The sequence below is a fragment of the Oryx dammah genome, unplaced genomic scaffold (assembly GCF_014754425.2).
Source record: "Oryx dammah isolate SB20612 unplaced genomic scaffold, SCBI_Odam_1.1 HiC_scaffold_2, whole genome shotgun sequence".
NCBI lineage: Eukaryota > Metazoa > Chordata > Mammalia > Artiodactyla > Bovidae > Oryx > Oryx dammah.
In genome coordinates this window covers 17,438,453-17,455,254 of record NW_024070186.1, presented here as the reverse complement: position 1 = coordinate 17,455,254, position 16,802 = coordinate 17,438,453, and the positions used below count along the sequence as shown (strand labels likewise).

General features: G+C 43.5%; 1 protein-coding gene across 3 annotated transcripts in view; it reads left to right on the top strand.

Annotated features, from left to right (window-relative positions):
• Nucleotides 1–16,518, top strand: part of IGSF5 (immunoglobulin superfamily member 5) — a 54,929-nt gene extending 38,411 nt beyond the window's left edge. For all 3 annotated transcript variants that reach the window (XM_040232301.1, XM_040232311.1, XM_040232319.1), the window contains 4 exons: nucleotides 2,392–2,416; nucleotides 3,843–3,943; nucleotides 5,087–5,160; nucleotides 14,985–16,518. In XM_040232301.1, the coding sequence (XP_040088235.1) occupies nucleotides 2,392–2,416; nucleotides 3,843–3,943; nucleotides 5,087–5,160; nucleotides 14,985–15,080 (296 nt within the window). In that variant the 3' untranslated portion in view covers nucleotides 15,081–16,518. The remainder of the gene's footprint in view (nucleotides 1–2,391; nucleotides 2,417–3,842; nucleotides 3,944–5,086; nucleotides 5,161–14,984) is intronic.
• The last annotated feature ends 284 nt before the right edge of the window (nucleotides 16,519–16,802 follow it).

The window sequence follows — 16,802 nt, the reverse complement described above, 5'->3', positions numbered from 1 at the left end:
TCACGTGACGTGCATTGTGCTGTCTTAACTGGGCTAATTGCCTAGACTTAGCTCCTGTATGGGTTTAGTTTGTCCTTGGAGAATTACCTCTGTGCTATACCTCTATTCAGACTTCTGTGGTGGCCCAGTCACCTGCCAATGCAGGAGATATGGATTCGATCCCTGGGTTCGGAAGATCCCCTGGAGAAAGAAATGGCAACCCACTCCAGTACTCTTGCCTGGAGAATTCCATGGACAGGGGAGCTTGGCAGGCTACAGTCTGTGGGGTTGCAAAAGAGCTGGACTTAGCAACTAAACAACAACATACTTTTATTCTCTAGGAAACAGAAATGAAAAGTAGTGAACTCTTGTTGACCCATATTTGATGGAAATTTGTTTTTCCTTGGGAGTTATCCTGTATGTCACAGATGCATTATTAATGAATTTTAATGAAAACTATGGATAACTTAAATTTTAATTCAAAACAGACTAGGCTTGCTTGTTGTCTTCAGATTATTATTTTTGATATTAGCTATTGTGGTATGGTTGAAGAACATTCTGGTTATTTGGACTTCTGCATCTCCTAGGCTTTTGTCTACTCCACACCAGCCTAATAAGAAGGTCTGGTCCACATGGATTGTGCACCCAGAGATCCTCTGATTCTTAATTTCCTCATTTACAAATGAAGATAAGTCCTATCCTAGAGATTGGTTGTTGCTGTTGTTGTTGCTAAGTCACGTCTGACTTTTTGTGACCTCATGGACTGTAGCCCACCAGGCTCCTCTGTCCGTGGGATTTCCCAGACAAAAGTACTGGAGTAAGTTGCCATTTCCTCCTCCAGAGGATCTTCTCAACCCAGGGATCGAAGTCACGTCTCTTGCTTTACAGGTGGATTCTTTACCATTGAACCACCATGGAAGCCCAGAGACTGGTTAGGAGAATTAAATAAATTAACATAATAAAAGTTTACATGATCTGTCCTAGATTTTATCTATCTCTGAAAAGCTGATTCACAGTGGACACTATACTTCACCTTGACATAAATGTAGAGGATCCAGCAAAGCATTTCCACATGATAATTATTTCCATGCTTTAAACTGTTAAAATTCAAGAATTTTAAAAAGTATTTTCAAGAAACTTCCCTGGTGGTCCAGTGGTTAAGACTCTGGGCTCCCAATGCAGGTGGCATAGGTTCAATCCCTGGTTGGGGAACTAAGATCTTGCATGTCACATGGTGTGGCCAAAAAAATAAGTAAATAAAAACAAAAAAAATTTTTCTGGTGCTCTGCTTTTTTGATGCCTGAAGAATTCTCAGTGCTGTTCCTGGTTTCTGGGGACTGACTGAGGATGGCTGGGGACCCCACTCAGCATGGCCTGGAGGCTTTGGGAATCCATGCTTCTAGAGCAGTGGGACCAGGGGTCCCTCTCCTTCAGACTGAACCTGGCTGGAACACAACAGCATCCTCTGTCACCACGGGGAGACCAATCTCTCCCCTCCAACTCAAATAAGATTGCTTCTGAGGTTCAATTTGAGGTGTCAATCAGTAATGTTGTTAGAACTGAAAATAAGTGAGAACATTATCCAAAAATAAGGAAAATGAATATTTTTTTTGGATCTTGATAAAGCAAGATGCATAGGGGCACTAGACAGGAAGGCGAAGATGCAAAGCACACTGGTTTTAGAGCCAGATGGGCTGGGGTTACTGTGGGGGCTGTGTTACTCCCCATGTTGAAATGCCAGATTCCTTCCAGCCCAAGAATCCATTGACTAAAAACACTAGCGATTTAACAAGAGCTTTTGAGGGGTGGGCAGAACTGTATGAATGGATACTATTGGTACATATTGACTGAAAATGTATTTTAGAATGAAGAACTATAATGCTTAAGCAATATAATTCCTTATCTGTTAAAAACATAGTTACCCTTGTGCAATAGTATCTAGTTTGTTAAAAAAAAAAGATAATGCTAACACCTCTTGGATTGTTGTAACGACTAAATGAAATAACACCTTGCATAGCACTGGCACGAAGTCTGGACAGGTAAGCACTGAATGATTGACAGCAGGGACAGGGAACACAGAGTCCTCATGGTGACCTAACGCAGTCTCTATAACCTCAGGAATCAGATTCAGTACTAAGTACATAATGGGCCCCTACTGTATTTCAGGTACCCAAGTATCATAAATATATCTATTTATGATAGTAAACAGTGAATTCTACTCTCCTTATGTTTGAAGTCATTTGGTAGTTCACTGTTAGGGAGCTAAATACCTGTTGGATCACAAACACTCAGTAATGTGAGTCTTTAAAATCAGGGACCTATAAAAATTGATGTGATTTTATTTTCAGAATAACTACCCTGATTTTGCTAATGTAATTTTGTTCCTTTTCTTTCTTTCTTTTTTTTTTGCAGAATCTAGTTATCAAAGTGAAATAAGGTAAGTCTGAGATCACGTCAATTTTCTGAAAATAAAAACAAATGAAAATCAACCAACACACACAGCTGTGGGGTTTTAGGACTATATGACTCAAAATAAGGCACTAAAAGTGGGCAACTCTGAAAAACCTGTATGCCAGTTACCAACTCATAGGGCGATATTAATTGTAGAATAAAATAGGTGGGCTCCTACTGCCTATGTTTGACTTGCTCACTTAGGGAAGTGGAGTAGACTTTTACTCGGTGTCTGGCATTTGCCACTCTTCCCACAAGAGGACACTCTGTACCATGACTGGTGCCCTCCTGCTTTAAGTCATGGCTAGGGATCTGAGGACCATTTTAAGAATCAGGCAGAGGTCCTACTGGAACTTCCAGGGCAGTGGAGACAGCGAGACCAGCTGGGTTGCTTAAGGCAATGAAACTGACTAGGCAGACAGGAGTGTTCAGTGCTCACACCCCAAAGGGGAGGGATGGAAACATTCCTGCCCTTCTCACAGCTGTCCATATATAGCTGCAAGCATTTTTAAGGTAACTACATCAAGGACTTATAATAATCAGTTTAAATGTCTGCAATATTTACATAATTATAAATGCAGTCAAGGGAGGGATTTCTAGGCAGTGGTGGTTTTGTTGGGAGTGTTAAAACCGTATCTAGTTTTCAGTATCTTACTAGACAATTTTAATACATGTAATGCTACAATTTAAAATCTCTTCTCGCTACATCTGGTGAAGGAAGTTGTATGTAATCATCATTAGCTCATGAATGAACATCCTTTCAGGTAAATATTTGCACACACCCTTGCTTGTTTCCCTTGCTTGATAGTCAATTCATAGTGGTAAAGCATAAATATTTTAAAATCTTTGGATATCTACCGCCAAACTTCCTTACCCTGGGAAGCAGAACCAATTTTTGCTTTATTTCAGAGGCAGACTTTTTCTCTGAAGGGCCAGATAGTAAATCTCTTTGGTTTTGTGGGCCACATGCTTTCTGTCACAGCTACGCAACTCTGTTGCTCTAACAGCAAAGCAGCCACAGGCAATATGGAAGCAGACGAGTTCCAATAAAACTCTATTTATAGAAACAGATGGGGGCCCAGATTTGGTCTTGGGTCATAGCTGGCCAACCCTTCTTTATTTAGTCACTGGTTTCTGAGAATTGAGTATCAACCACCTGGGATTGGAATCCATGGACCTGTCATGATAAAGTCCCATTTCTTCCCATAAGGGGACTGTGTGAGCATACAGGAGTCTACATAGCCATCCTGGTGGGTATGAAAGTCCATCCTGATGCTGGCCACCCTCCAGGAGCCAGGGCCTGAACTTCAGCCTTGTGTTAAGTTCTTTGTGTGTGAATGCACTGGGTGGACAGTGAGACCCGAACATCCATTGCTGATGAACATTGGCTTTTTCAAATGGTCTAATTCTAGGAAATCTGCGACTGTGAAGACAAGCAAAGACACTGCTGGGACAAAGCTGAAAAGTGCAAATGAAAACTATGGCTACCGTTCAGATGAGCCAAGGACCACACGTGAGTGGCTGGGTTTGGACAGCAGTGAGATCTGGAAGGGAGGGTGTCGGAGGAGGCCCACGGAACACCGGTTCTGAAGACATCTGCTTAGCTGTTGGCGGTCGTTATTTGGGGTGTAATTTTTAAAAGTCATTCCAGAACTAGAAATATTCTAGGAGACAATTACAGTAGAAATCCACCTGTTTATCTAAAGCTAAAAGAAATTGAGGTGAAAATTTGTTTTTAAAAATAATTTTTTCAATGTTTTCTTTTTTTTTTTTAATTATTCTACCTTAAAGTGTGTGAGGAGGCATTTTAATACATTGGGGTAACTTCCCCAAAACTTCAGTTAAATCTGAAACTCAGCAAGAAATCTTGCCTTTTCAATTCGATAGTCATAATGGGTTGTCTTTAAAGCCACTGTCACTAGTGAAAGACAGAGGCAGGATCTGAACCAAGGTCCTTTTCAAAGCAGTTGAGAGAGAGACTGTACAAATTACCCCTTAGAAGTTTGGGGCTGGCCCTAACAATTTGCCAGCAAAACAAATTCCACAGGAAGATTTTTGGTTAATTGATTCTTGCAGAGATGATCAAAACTGTTTTCTCCACTGGGACTGGGACTCTATTCTTGGTAGCCCTTTCCTTTCCATTCTTTTGTGCCTCCCTCCTATGTACATTCCAAACTGTATGCTTCAGATTCAAAGGAATATCACCAAGCATGGACAATTTCTTTGAATAATCCCATCATAGTCTCGTGCAAAATTTCCTGTGATAGAATATTTATTCATTAGTATTCAGAGTGATAAATCATGACCCTTGACCAAAACTGTGGCCCAAACTGAATCTCTCTGGCCCTCTTTTCCCACTGTGTCTATTTCCCTCCATCAGCCATTAAAGCTATGGATTCGTCTTGTTTCTGAATGAGACTAACCTCTCAAGAAAGGAATCGATTTTGAGTCCTTTTGCTATATTTTTATTTCATTAGAAAGATAAATCTCTAAAAGTATGTCCCATCAAGTAAACTTAAAAAAAGCCGTTTGTGGTTAGGAATGATTGATGCCAGGGGTACTACATAAAAGTATTTCTTTATGCGTCAGAGTTGTTAGAATAGGCAGTGGGGTTTGGGTCACTTCTGACTATAAAAACATCTTCTTTCTGTTGCAGAGCCGGCTTCCCTCCATGCCAAGTCCTCTGAAGCTGGTGTTCCAGAGCAACGCAGCAGTAGGCAACCTCATCAGGTGATTCAGACCTTCTCCCCCTTTTGGACTATTTTTTTGCCGTTAAACACCCTTGCCTCATGGCAGGCGATTATGTTATGTTCATGATGGACAAATGTGGCATTTGCCCACCTCTGAGTCAATGGGACAGTGTTGGGAACGGGGCCAGAACACGTAGTATCTCTCACTGTGGAGCAGGTTTTTTGGGAAAAGACCAAAGGTGTAATTGTTGACTGGTAATATTGAGGAGTCCACAGAGATGTGGGATGTGCAGACAGATATGTGAGCCTGGGGCACCAGGAAGAGCATGATTTTTAAAAAACTTTTATTTTTTCTCATATGTTTTTTAAAAAATATTTAACTGAAGGGTAATTAATTTATAATATTGTGATTGCTTTGGCATACATCAACTGAATCAGCCACCAGAACACATGTGTCCCCCCGATCCTGAACTCCCTCCCACCTCCCTCCCCACCCTATCTCTCTGGGTTGTCCCAGAGCACTGGCTTTGAGTGCCCTGCTTCATGCATCAAACTTGCACTGGTCATCTGTTTTACATATGGTAATGTACATGTTTCAGTGCTGTTCTCTCAAATCATCCCACCCTCACCTTCCCCCACAGAGTCCAAAAGTCCGTTCTCCTTTGCTACCTTGCATATAGGATCGTTGTTTCCATCTTTCTAAACTCCATATATATGCATTGATATATAGTATTTGTGTTTGTCTTTCTGACTTACTTCATTCTGTATAATATGCTCCAGTTTCATCCACCTCATTAGAACTGACTCAAACGTGTTCCTTTCTATAGCTGAGTAATACTCCATTGTGTATATGTACCACAACTTCCTCATCCATTCATCTGCCAGTGGACATCTAGGTTGCTGCCATGTCCCAGCTATTGTAAACAGTGAGGGCAGAGCACAATTGACTGCAGGTATTTCTGGTTGCTAGGCAACTTTTGATGGGCACCGCTCTTCCAAGGGACATTAACATAAAGGAAACCATCCATGAGAAGCCGTGGAGACACAGTTCATCATTTTCTGACACCGAGTCAACATTGGTTATCATTCGAATGAATCAGAGTTTATATGCAGAATATATGGTTCTTTATATCCAAAAATCATATTAAACAAATGTGTATATGTCAATCCCAATCTCCCAATTCATCCCACCCCCTCTTCCCTCCTTGGTGTCCATAGATTGTTCTCTGAATCTGGATTAATATATATATTCTATTGATAAGATGTGTAAGACAGACAACTAATGAGAACCTACTGTACAGCTGAGGGAGCTCTACTCGGTGCTCTGTGGTGCCCTAAATGGGAAGGAAATCCAAAAACAAGGGATGTGTGTATATGGGGGCTTCTCAGCTGGCTCAGTGGTGAAGAATCTGCCTGCCAGTGCAGGAGACAGGATATGTGGGTTCGATCCCTGAGTTGAAAAGATCCCCAGGAGAAGGAAGTGGCTCCCCACTGCAGTATTCTAGCTTGGGAAATTACAGTCCATGGGGATGCAAAGGGTCAGACATGACTGAGCAACTGAGTACAGACGCATATGTATATGGATGGCTGCTTCACTTTGCTGTACAACAGCAATTAACACAGCATTGTAAAGCAACTATAGCCTAATAAAAATTACTTCAAACAACAAACAAAATACAAATGTGTGTACAACCAGGACCATTTTCTAACTTGTGCATCTTCAAAGGAGAAGCACTTAGATGCGATTCTGCCTGAATGTCCCCAGTGGGTGTTCTCCTCTGCTAGATTTTGGGAAAGCCAGATGCGCAGCTTGGGGCTCCAACAACTTGTGGATCACAGAGCCTTAGCTCTGTTTGGCCTCAGAGTTGATACCTGCCTGAGGCGCTACTGCTGAGTGTGTGCCTTCGAAGCCCCATCCTTCTCTCCTGGCACTGATGTTCACTTCAGCTTCCAGCTGGCTGCCGGCTGTAATATGCCTCCCTGCTGTTGAGACCCAGCTCCATACGTACATCTTGCCAGAGACATGTGCCTCCCAGGCCTGTGCAGGGAAGGGGACCTTGATGGATGCTCAGCCATCTATCGAGAGGAGCTAAATGATGCTGTTAGCAGCAACCAAGGTAGCCAGTCAGGAAGATGTACGAGGGGTTCAAGGCACAGAAGCAGATGGACCTGCATGACAAATTGTGAGCTCATGGTATGAGTTCGAGCTACTGCCTCAGGCTGGGTGGCAGAGAATAGAGAGGTAAAACTTTTCCCATCAAGCTGCTCCTGTGGGCACATGTATCTTTCAGCTGTAGCGATGCGACAGTTTCCCCTTTGAAGGGCCAGTGTCTCTTGACTTATGAGGTGGTGGGTGAAAGGGAGCAATTGCCAGGCTGTGAGGGGCGTTTCCTGTCAAGACCCCATGACTGGACCTGAATGGGCACTGCGTGCTGATGAAGGGGCTCTCCCTTGGTGTCAAGCATGGTCACCCCACGGACACATTTAAGCCAGTCATTACTTCAGTGGCCTTTCTGTGGTTACATGGCATGTGTCTTTCCACCAAAGAAGTCCCAGGGCTCAGGTCTGGGATGGAGGACGGGGCAAGGGGGAGGAGATACAGAAGCGGGTCATGTCCCATGTCCCTGATATAAATGAGGAGAAAGGGAGACTACGGATGTGCTTGTATACAGGAGGATGGCGTTCGGAGCTCCAAGCGGACACTCAGTTCAAAGTGTTGCTTTGAAAATATACAGGGAGACATTTCATTTAGTTTGTTTTCCAATTTCTCCATCTCTTCCTTTTTTTTTGATGTTCTTTCTCAAGCACAGTAGAAAAGCTTTTTCATACATATATAAATAGTATGTATAACATATATCTTAGAAAACTTATGAATTTTTGCCTAACTAAAACATTTATGACATTTTGACTCCACTTGTTTGACTTGGTATGAATGAAATGCTAGATTCCAATTTAAAAAAAATAGATGCACAACAAGCAACAAAGATTTACTGTATAGCACAGGGAACCATAGTCAATATCTTATAATAACCTACAATGGAAAATAATCCGAAAAATAATATATGTGTGTATGTATAATTGAATCACCTTGCTGTGCACGTGAAACATTGTAAATTAATGGTACTTTGATGAAAAATATATATGATGAAAAAAACATACAGGGAGAGAAATTTAGGATGTTTCTTCTTCTTAAACAGGTAATAAGTTAGATAATCTATTGGTGGAAAAAGAACAGTGGCCATCGAGGTGCTGGGCCCTGGGGGCTGGTAACACGCCCTGTGCTTCTTGAAGTGTTTGTAAAGTTTCTAGGCAAGCAGGGCACCTCAGCCAGAGCACCAGGTTTCTTAAGAATCAAAGAGGATGCAAGGAAGATGAACTATTTTTGCCTGAGCTAGAAACTGACAAAGCGTTTTTAAATAGCTCGATTTTTCTAAGCGAGGGAACTTAGGACAAGCGCATTTCTGAAAAGGTCCATCTTTGATCCTTAAGCAAAAGGTGCCTTGCAGGTGTGGGTCCAGGCACTGTGTCCTCATTGCCCATTTGGGAAACCTGGACGTGAAGTGTACCTTGGATTATGCTTCCTGTGAGGCCTTTAAAGGAGGGAAGAATTGTGTTAGTCACTCAGTCGTTTCAGACTCTTTGCGACCCCATAGCCCTTCAGGCTCCTCTGTCCACGGAAGTTTCCAGGCAATAATATTGGAGTGGTAGCTGTTCCTATCTCCAGGACAACTCCCTGACCCAGGGATAAAACTCTGGTCTCCTGCTTTGCAGGCAGTTCTTTACAACTGGGCCACCACAGAAGCCCTGTAGGAGGGAGGAAACAGACAAATATCATATGATATCGCAACTATGTGGAATCTACAAGGTGATACAGATCGACTCATTTACAAAACAGACTTGCAGACATAGAAAACGCAATTATGGTTACAAAAGGGGAAAGTGAGAGGAGGGATAAATTAGGAGTTTACGATTAACGGATACACATCAATCTAGATAGATAACCAACAAGGACCTTCTGTAGAACACAGGGAACTATATTCCATATTTTGTAATAACCTATAAGGGTAAAATAATCTATGAAAAGAATCTGAAAAAATATACGTATAGATGAATCACTTTGCTGGACACCTGAAACTAACATGACATTCTTATACTCCAATTTAAGGAAAAAAGGAGGAGGGCGGGAAGAAGATGGTCCATAGCGGAAAAGGCTGGGCTTTCAGTAGTTGCCTTCCATGTCCTTGTTCCAAAGAAGACACAGTCCTGCAAGTGGTCATCTGGCCCCTGGAGACCCTCCAGGTGGTCAAGCCACAGCTTGTAGGAGCAGGTCCAGGCCACCTTTAGTGAGAGGTTCCTTTAGAACTTGCTACAGCCAGGCTTGCAGCTGGTCTGTGTGGCCGCGTGTCCCACTCTGCCGGTGGTGGGGACCCTCCTCAGAACTTCTTAGGCCACAGAGCAAGGACAGTACACTGTGATTTCTTTCCTTGTGACTTTTGTCCCTGTGCAGTGACCCCTGCTCCCTGGAGGGCCCAGGACAGGCAGCTGAGAGTCAGAGCCCCATCCCTTGTCCTTCTGTCCTGCCCTCCTCTCCCCGGGCCTCCCTGTGACTCAGTTTGTTCACTCTGCTGTCTGTGCAGCTGTGGGGGTATCACCACCCGCCTCAGGGGCCCAGAGCTGGTACCCAGTGAGATTCCTGCCCAAGAGCTGGCTGGTTAGACTTCAGAGTGGTTGACTACGGATGACACAATTTTACGGAAAATCTGAGCTAGGCTCAGGTCCTGAGCAGCCTGTGAGTTAAACGGAGAGATCTTGGGCTGTGAGTCAGCCTGCAGCAAAAGTGTGGCCCGGGCTCCTCACCACAGAGCTGGTTGGGTCAGACGCCTGTCCTGTGGATGGAGACAGGGCGTGTATGCAAGAGCAGCTGAGGCTCCTGCCCTGGGTCAGCAGGTCTCAGAGCAGGGCCATCTTGCCTTTGACTAGTCCAGCATCTCATGAGTCCACCTGTGTGTGTTCTCCCCACTCCGCCTTCTCATCTCAGCTGATGTCTTACTTACCCTCCACATCTTCAGGAGGTTTTAGGTAGTGGGAGGCCGTGGACTCCGTGCAGTCTGGCACGACATTCTGGATGCTCATTAAACACTAATTCCCTCTACTGGAGAATGTCCTCAACACCCAGCATTATGCTGTCACGAGTAAAGTGACACCAGGAGCCTGAGTGCTTATAGACTGCTCACCACAATGCAATCAGGACAAAAATACTATTTGACCAGAGTAGCTGAGTAGGCAATGTTTTGTTTCGGGTCCTTGAAGACAGCTGCATGATTCCAGGTCAAATGGCCATCTTGCTCCTTTGTAATTTTGGTCCCTCAGGGTTTCTTCAAGACTGTCTTGTTCAAATGATCCAGGGAATGGGGACCCTGAAGGGCCCTGGGTGCAGTGCATAGGGGAGTCATCGGTGTGGCCTTTGGGGTACCCAGGTTCCTGGTCCCCCCCACCATGGATCTCCTGGCTCAGTCCAGCTGGTTGTGGGGCAGCCTGGGCATCTCTGCATTTTAGAGCCAGTGGAGGGGTTTCTGACATGTGGCTGGATTGAAGGGTTATTGCCTAAGACAGAAATGGCCTTGTAGGTGGGGAGAGTGGGATGTTGCCAAAGATCGACTTGGCTACTTTGTCATTTCACCCTGGGCAATACTTATGATTTTCTCAGAGTCCAAGACATTCATATTAACTGCACTGGGCTGGGATTTACTGGACCGCTGTCCAGGACTGATGCTGCTTGCACACCATGCTATTCCCAGGTGGCTCAACGGTAAAGAATCCGCCTGCTAGTACGGGAGATGCAGGTTCCATCCCTGGATCGGAAGATCCCCTAGAGAAGGAAATGGCAACCGTCTCCAGTGTTCTTGCCTGGAGAATCCCATGGACAGAGGAGCCTGGCGGGCTGCAGTTCATGGGGTTGCAAAAGAGCTGACATGACTGAGCGACTAAACAGAAGCAGCAGCACCGTTGAGGGCATCATGTGGACCCCGCTACAAGGAGAGGAGGCCCTGAGGTCTGTGACCACAGCGCTTAGAGTTGAGCACAGGTGAGGAGGAGCAGGCAGTTTGGGGAGTTACTCTCATCCTCCCTTCAGTTCCACCCAGAGTTCAACCATCTGTATCTACATCCCCAGGCTGCTGAGAGCATCCACATGCTGTGTCTTCATTGTGTATCACCAGGCATGAATTTAATTACAACTTACACTCAGCAGTTACTAGAACGGGAGCCTGGCTCCTTAATACTTGGTGTGTGTGTGTTAGTCACTCCGTCATGTCCAACTCTTTGCGACCCTGTGAACTGATTCCAGATTCCTCTGTCCATGGAATTCTCCAGGCAAGAATACTGGAGTAGGTCACCATTTCCTCCTCCATGGGTTCTTCCCAAACCAGGGATTGAACCCAGGTCTCCCACATTGCAGGCAGATTCGTTACTGTCTGAGCCACCAGGGAAACCCTCTTCATACTTTGAGTGAGTGAGTGACAGTCGCTCAGTCATGTCCCACTCTTTGTGACCCCATAGACTATAGCCTGCCAGGCTCCTTTGTCCAGGAAGGGGTAAAATCCTATCTGCCGTGGAACCAGCCTATAACTCTTTCTCCTTCGACACCCTCCCTGTTAATGTCCAGAACATCGGAGGCCCACACTGCCATGGGAGGGTCACCATAGCTGTCGTGGGGAACCCCTTTTTTCAGATCCCTGGGTGTCTCTGGTCCTTTCAGTGCTGACGGTCCTTGAGGACTTCAGAAGGGGTGAGGGCTCAGCTCTGGGGCAGTGTCACTGGGGACAGGCTGTGGGCTGGAGGTTGCCTCCACATAAGGCCGTCCACTGTGGTCTGGAGCTACCAGAGGCCATGGCTGGTGGAGGTCAGGTCCACTGGGAATTGTAGGCTTTTAAATCAAGGAAAGTGGCCCCCTCTAGCCTCCTGGAGCACCTCCCATGCTCATCCCCACCTCTCAGCCCACTGCCCTGCTGAGTCCCCCCGAACTCGCGACTCTTTACCAGGGGCTGAGAGAGAAAGTCCTTGTTACTGTCACAACTGGAGGAAATGGGGGGTGTTTCTCCTGTATTCTGGATCCTGAAGAATGCTTGCTGAGTGTGGAGATGAAGCCAGCACCCAGAAACACGTTAGTCTGGGTACCAGCAGACTGGGCAGCAGTCCTCAGGACAGAGACGCACTTGTTAAAATGCTCCCTCCCGAGTCTCTTCCAGACGTTCTGGGCCAGAATCTCTGGGAGATATGGCTGAAGAATGGACATTTTTACTGTGCTCCTGGGCAATCTGCTTTGAGGAAAATTCATTTGTGGCTCAGCGTGAAAACATGACAGACATGCATTGCATCGTTCCTAAGGGGACACCATCCCTGAGTTTCGGAGCTTCACTTACATCTGTGCATTTGAAACCCGTGTTCACGACCCCACTGCAGGGAGCTTGCTGCAGAGCACAGAGGATTCAAGATGCTTGTTGGGGGCGGTGAGGAGGGTCACATGGAGGTGGCCTGACATTGAAGTACTCCATAACCATGAGCATCATAGTTGGGGAACAAATTGTAAATCTCCCGAGTTTTATGTGGGTCCGAAGGTACAACGCTTTCAATATGAATGAATAAAAGAGGATTTTAGGCTGTAGAAATTCCAGATCATGCACTGAATTTTAGGAAGACTCAGAAGGTAAAGACGGGACTGATTTTCAAAATTTGCATTAATCAAAACATGACACTTTTCTTCCTGATTATTTCTATTCTGGTTGCATCTCCAGTTAAGACATATAACACTGATGTTATTTTCCAGACAAGAATTTCTGTTGGTGAGGTACAGTTAATATAGGTGTCACTGTCCATTAATTCATTAGTACAAAACTGATAAAGTCAGAAATATCTTCCTGAAAATTGCAGTCAATGAGAAAGGAAAGCTTCTTTTATTTTGATACAAAACCATGGGGTTTGCAAATATTTCACATCATGATGAATATTTAAAACAATCCTCCTTTTTCTCTCCTTGACTCACTGGCAGTCCATTTTTTTCTGGTTATTTCAGGCAATTCTGTGTCTTTCCTTCCAAGTCTGTTAGTATTGGGGGATGAGCTTATGAATAATTCGAAACCTGGGTTATGTCTTCCTTGCTTGTCTCTCCTGTAGCGAGACCAACAGAAATAAACTCTTGATAAATTTAGAAAACAACATTGGTTGGTGCAACCATGTCATGGGGAAAAGGCAAACAACAGCAAAACCCCAGGCATCATCACAACAGAAGCACGATCCTTGTGGCATGATGGTTCTCCTTGTGTGACCAGGAATCAATGAATTAAGACCAGGAGTCAGAGTGGTGCCATCCCCAAGATTCGCTGCAGTTCCATTGTGATGTTAATTATTCATGGTGGCCAGTTACATTATTTAAGATGTTAAATGCAGCTCCAGGGCCTTGCAGTCTGAGCCAGCATCTTCAGGATGGGCAGGAAAATACACTGCCTGTAATTTATTTTTTATTTTATTTTTTAAAACCTTTTTATTTTGCATTGGTGTATGCATGCTAAGTCACTTCAGTCGTGTCTGACTCTGTGCAACCCTATGGACTGTGGCCTACTAGGCTCCTCTGTTCATGGGATTCTCCAGGCAAGAATACTGGAGTGAGTTACCATGCCCTTCCTTCTCCATGGGATCCTCTGGGTCCAGGGATTGAACTTGCCTCTCTTACTTCTCCTGCATCAGCAAGTGAGTTCTTCACCACTAGCGCCACCTGCATAGACAATTAACAGTGTAGTGATAGTTTCAGGCGAACAGGGAAGGGACTCAGCCATACATATACATGTATCCATTCTCCCCCAACCCATCCTCCCATCCAGTCTGCCACATAACATTGAGCAGAGTTCCCTGTGCTATACAGTAGGTCCTTTTTGGTTATCCATTTTAAATATAGCAGTGTGTACATGCCCATCCAGACGCCCTAGCTATCCCTTCCCTCTATCTTTTCCTCTTCAACCATAAGTTTGTTCTCTAAGTCTGTGAGTCTGCTTCTGTTATGTAAGTTCATTTGTATCATTTCTTTTAGATTCCACATATAAGGGATGTCATATGCTATTTCTCCTCTGTCTGACTTACTTCACTATGACAGTCTCTAGGTCCATCCACTTTGCTGCAAATGGCATTATTTCATTCTTTTCAATGGCTGAGGAATATTCCATTGTATTATCTCCCTTCTTTATCCATTCTTCTGCTGATGGGCATTTAGTTCGCTTCCATGTCCTGACTATTGTAAACAGTGCTGCAATAAACACTGGGATACATGTATCCTTTCAGATCATGTTTTTCTCCAGATATACTGCATGTATTTTAACAGGGAATTACTCTTCCACAGGCATTGGCCCCTTGGAGGAGTGAGTGGTCTGCTTGGGAGTGCATTTCAGAAGGGGAATGTAAGAGCCAGGAAAACTGTCTGAGGAGATAGATGGGTGATCTACATAGAGTCAGTTAATCAATTTTGCTCCTTTCCTTTAGGAAGGAGTGTGTTATTTAAAGAAGGTTGAAAATATTCTATATTTTCACATAATGGTGAGAATTAGGACATTAAAAAACAAAATTGTGAATTTTTGCTGTAATTTGCCTTCATACACATTCTAGATTCTTTGAATTGGATCTCTCTTTAGGCCCTGAATTTGGGAAATGTCTAGAGTGTTGTACTGCAAATCATAACGGAAGGATACATGCTAACATTTGTATCCCTTTCTGCATCCTCATTTTATCTTCGCTGATGGGTGGAGCTTTCTTCTCAAATGTGCCTTTTATGGTGATCTCAAGCAACTCAATTCATCCTTTTTTTTTCTTTGTCTTCAGGAGTCTGATCACTGCCAGCTGGGCCCAGCCAATCACCCACAGGTTTCTTTTAATGTGGCCAGTCCTAAGAAGGTCAGGAATGTGACTTTGGTATAGTAAAGACATCCCTTTGGCTTCACATGGCTCTTGACTGAGGACCTACATCTCATTGCTCATGACGTCATCATTGCTTACTGTGATGTCATCAATGCTGTCATTCCAACGCTGGGCTCCCACTCTGCAGCATGACCTGGAAGAAGCAATGTTGTCATCATCAGAATGGATATTTTATTTTGAGAGAAGGAATCCATTTTCCCAGCTTCTAAAGTGGAATTTGACTTTTAAAATATTTCAAGATTTCAGCGAATTCCATAGTTACTAAGTAAAAGCTGCACATTCATTATGATAATGCTTCTCATCACTCAACACTCCTACTTGCTAACCCAGCAAATGGCAGATATGTCTACATCCCATTGTGACGTTTAAGAGGTCTTTATTATCTACAGTCTCTTGAAGGTAATATTTATGTATGTTTACTATGTGGGTATTATTGCATATTATCTGTGGAAAAAAAGAGGATTAAACATTAGGATCCATCAGATGACTGAAATTGCCCAGAAAAACCATAAGTTTTAGGTTATAAATAATATTACATTCTAAAGCAGAAGTGCACCTTAGAGAAATATCTTATTATTGGGTATTGACATGAAGACATTCATTTTTATCTGCTTCCTTATCAATCTTGTTCTCATGTCCTCAGCTGAGTTAGATGTGGATTTTGCTGTTTGGGGGATGTATCTCCAGCCATGAAAAAACTGGATATGGGCAATACATTCTTTCATAAATAAAAGGGAAGACACCAAAAAACCTTTTATTGTTCTTCTTAACTCTTTACTATTTAAATGGTTTAAATAATCATAGAGTTTAAGAATCAAGCATTTTCTAAGAAACAAGAGACCTCTATTAAAAATTCTTTTTTCATTTTTCATGTAGAGATTCTCAATGTATTTTGCTGACAACCCCATCTCTTCATATTTAACACAGAGGTTGGACTATGATTTGACTGAGCTCTGCACTGGTTGGTGCAGATTACTCTGATGGCTAGCAATTAGTAACTGCCCTGAGCCCTCCATGGGGTCGCAAAGAGTCAGACACGACTGAGCGACTTCACTGTCTTTCTTTCTTTCTGAGCCCCCCAGGCCCAACCATGCTATTGTCAAGATAGAATTTGACTTTTCAGAAGTGTTAGGATTTTAGTAAATTCCTTAGAGTTACCTGGTAAAAAACACAAATTCATTGTGATGATGATGTTTCTTATCATACACTCCTGTGTGCTAATCCATTCACAAAGATGTCTGTACAGGCAGACCTCAGAAATGTTGTAGTTTTGGTTCCAGACCACAGCAGTAGAGCAAGTCACACAATTTTTTTTTTTATTCCCAGAGCATGTGAAAGCTATATTTACATATATTGTAGTCTATTAAATGCGCCTTTGTGTTATATCTAAAAGAACAATGCACACATCTTAATTAAAAAATATTTTCTTGCTAAAAAATGCTTGCCATCATCTGAGTGGTCAGTGAGTTGCAAACTTTCTGCAAGCGTCACATCAGAAATCACTGATCACAGGTTATCCATTGAAAAAAACAGCCCAACCTAAAAACTGAGAATTTTTTTATTTGGCAAATTTTCTAAAGACATCAAGCCTGGAAGGCAGCCTCCTAGTGAGTTTCAGGGGACTACTCCCAAGAGGTAAGGGAGGAGACAGGATATGTAGGAGTTTTTGCAACAATGACCAGATAGTCATCAAAAGATTGACTCTTAATTAAAGAAAACCAG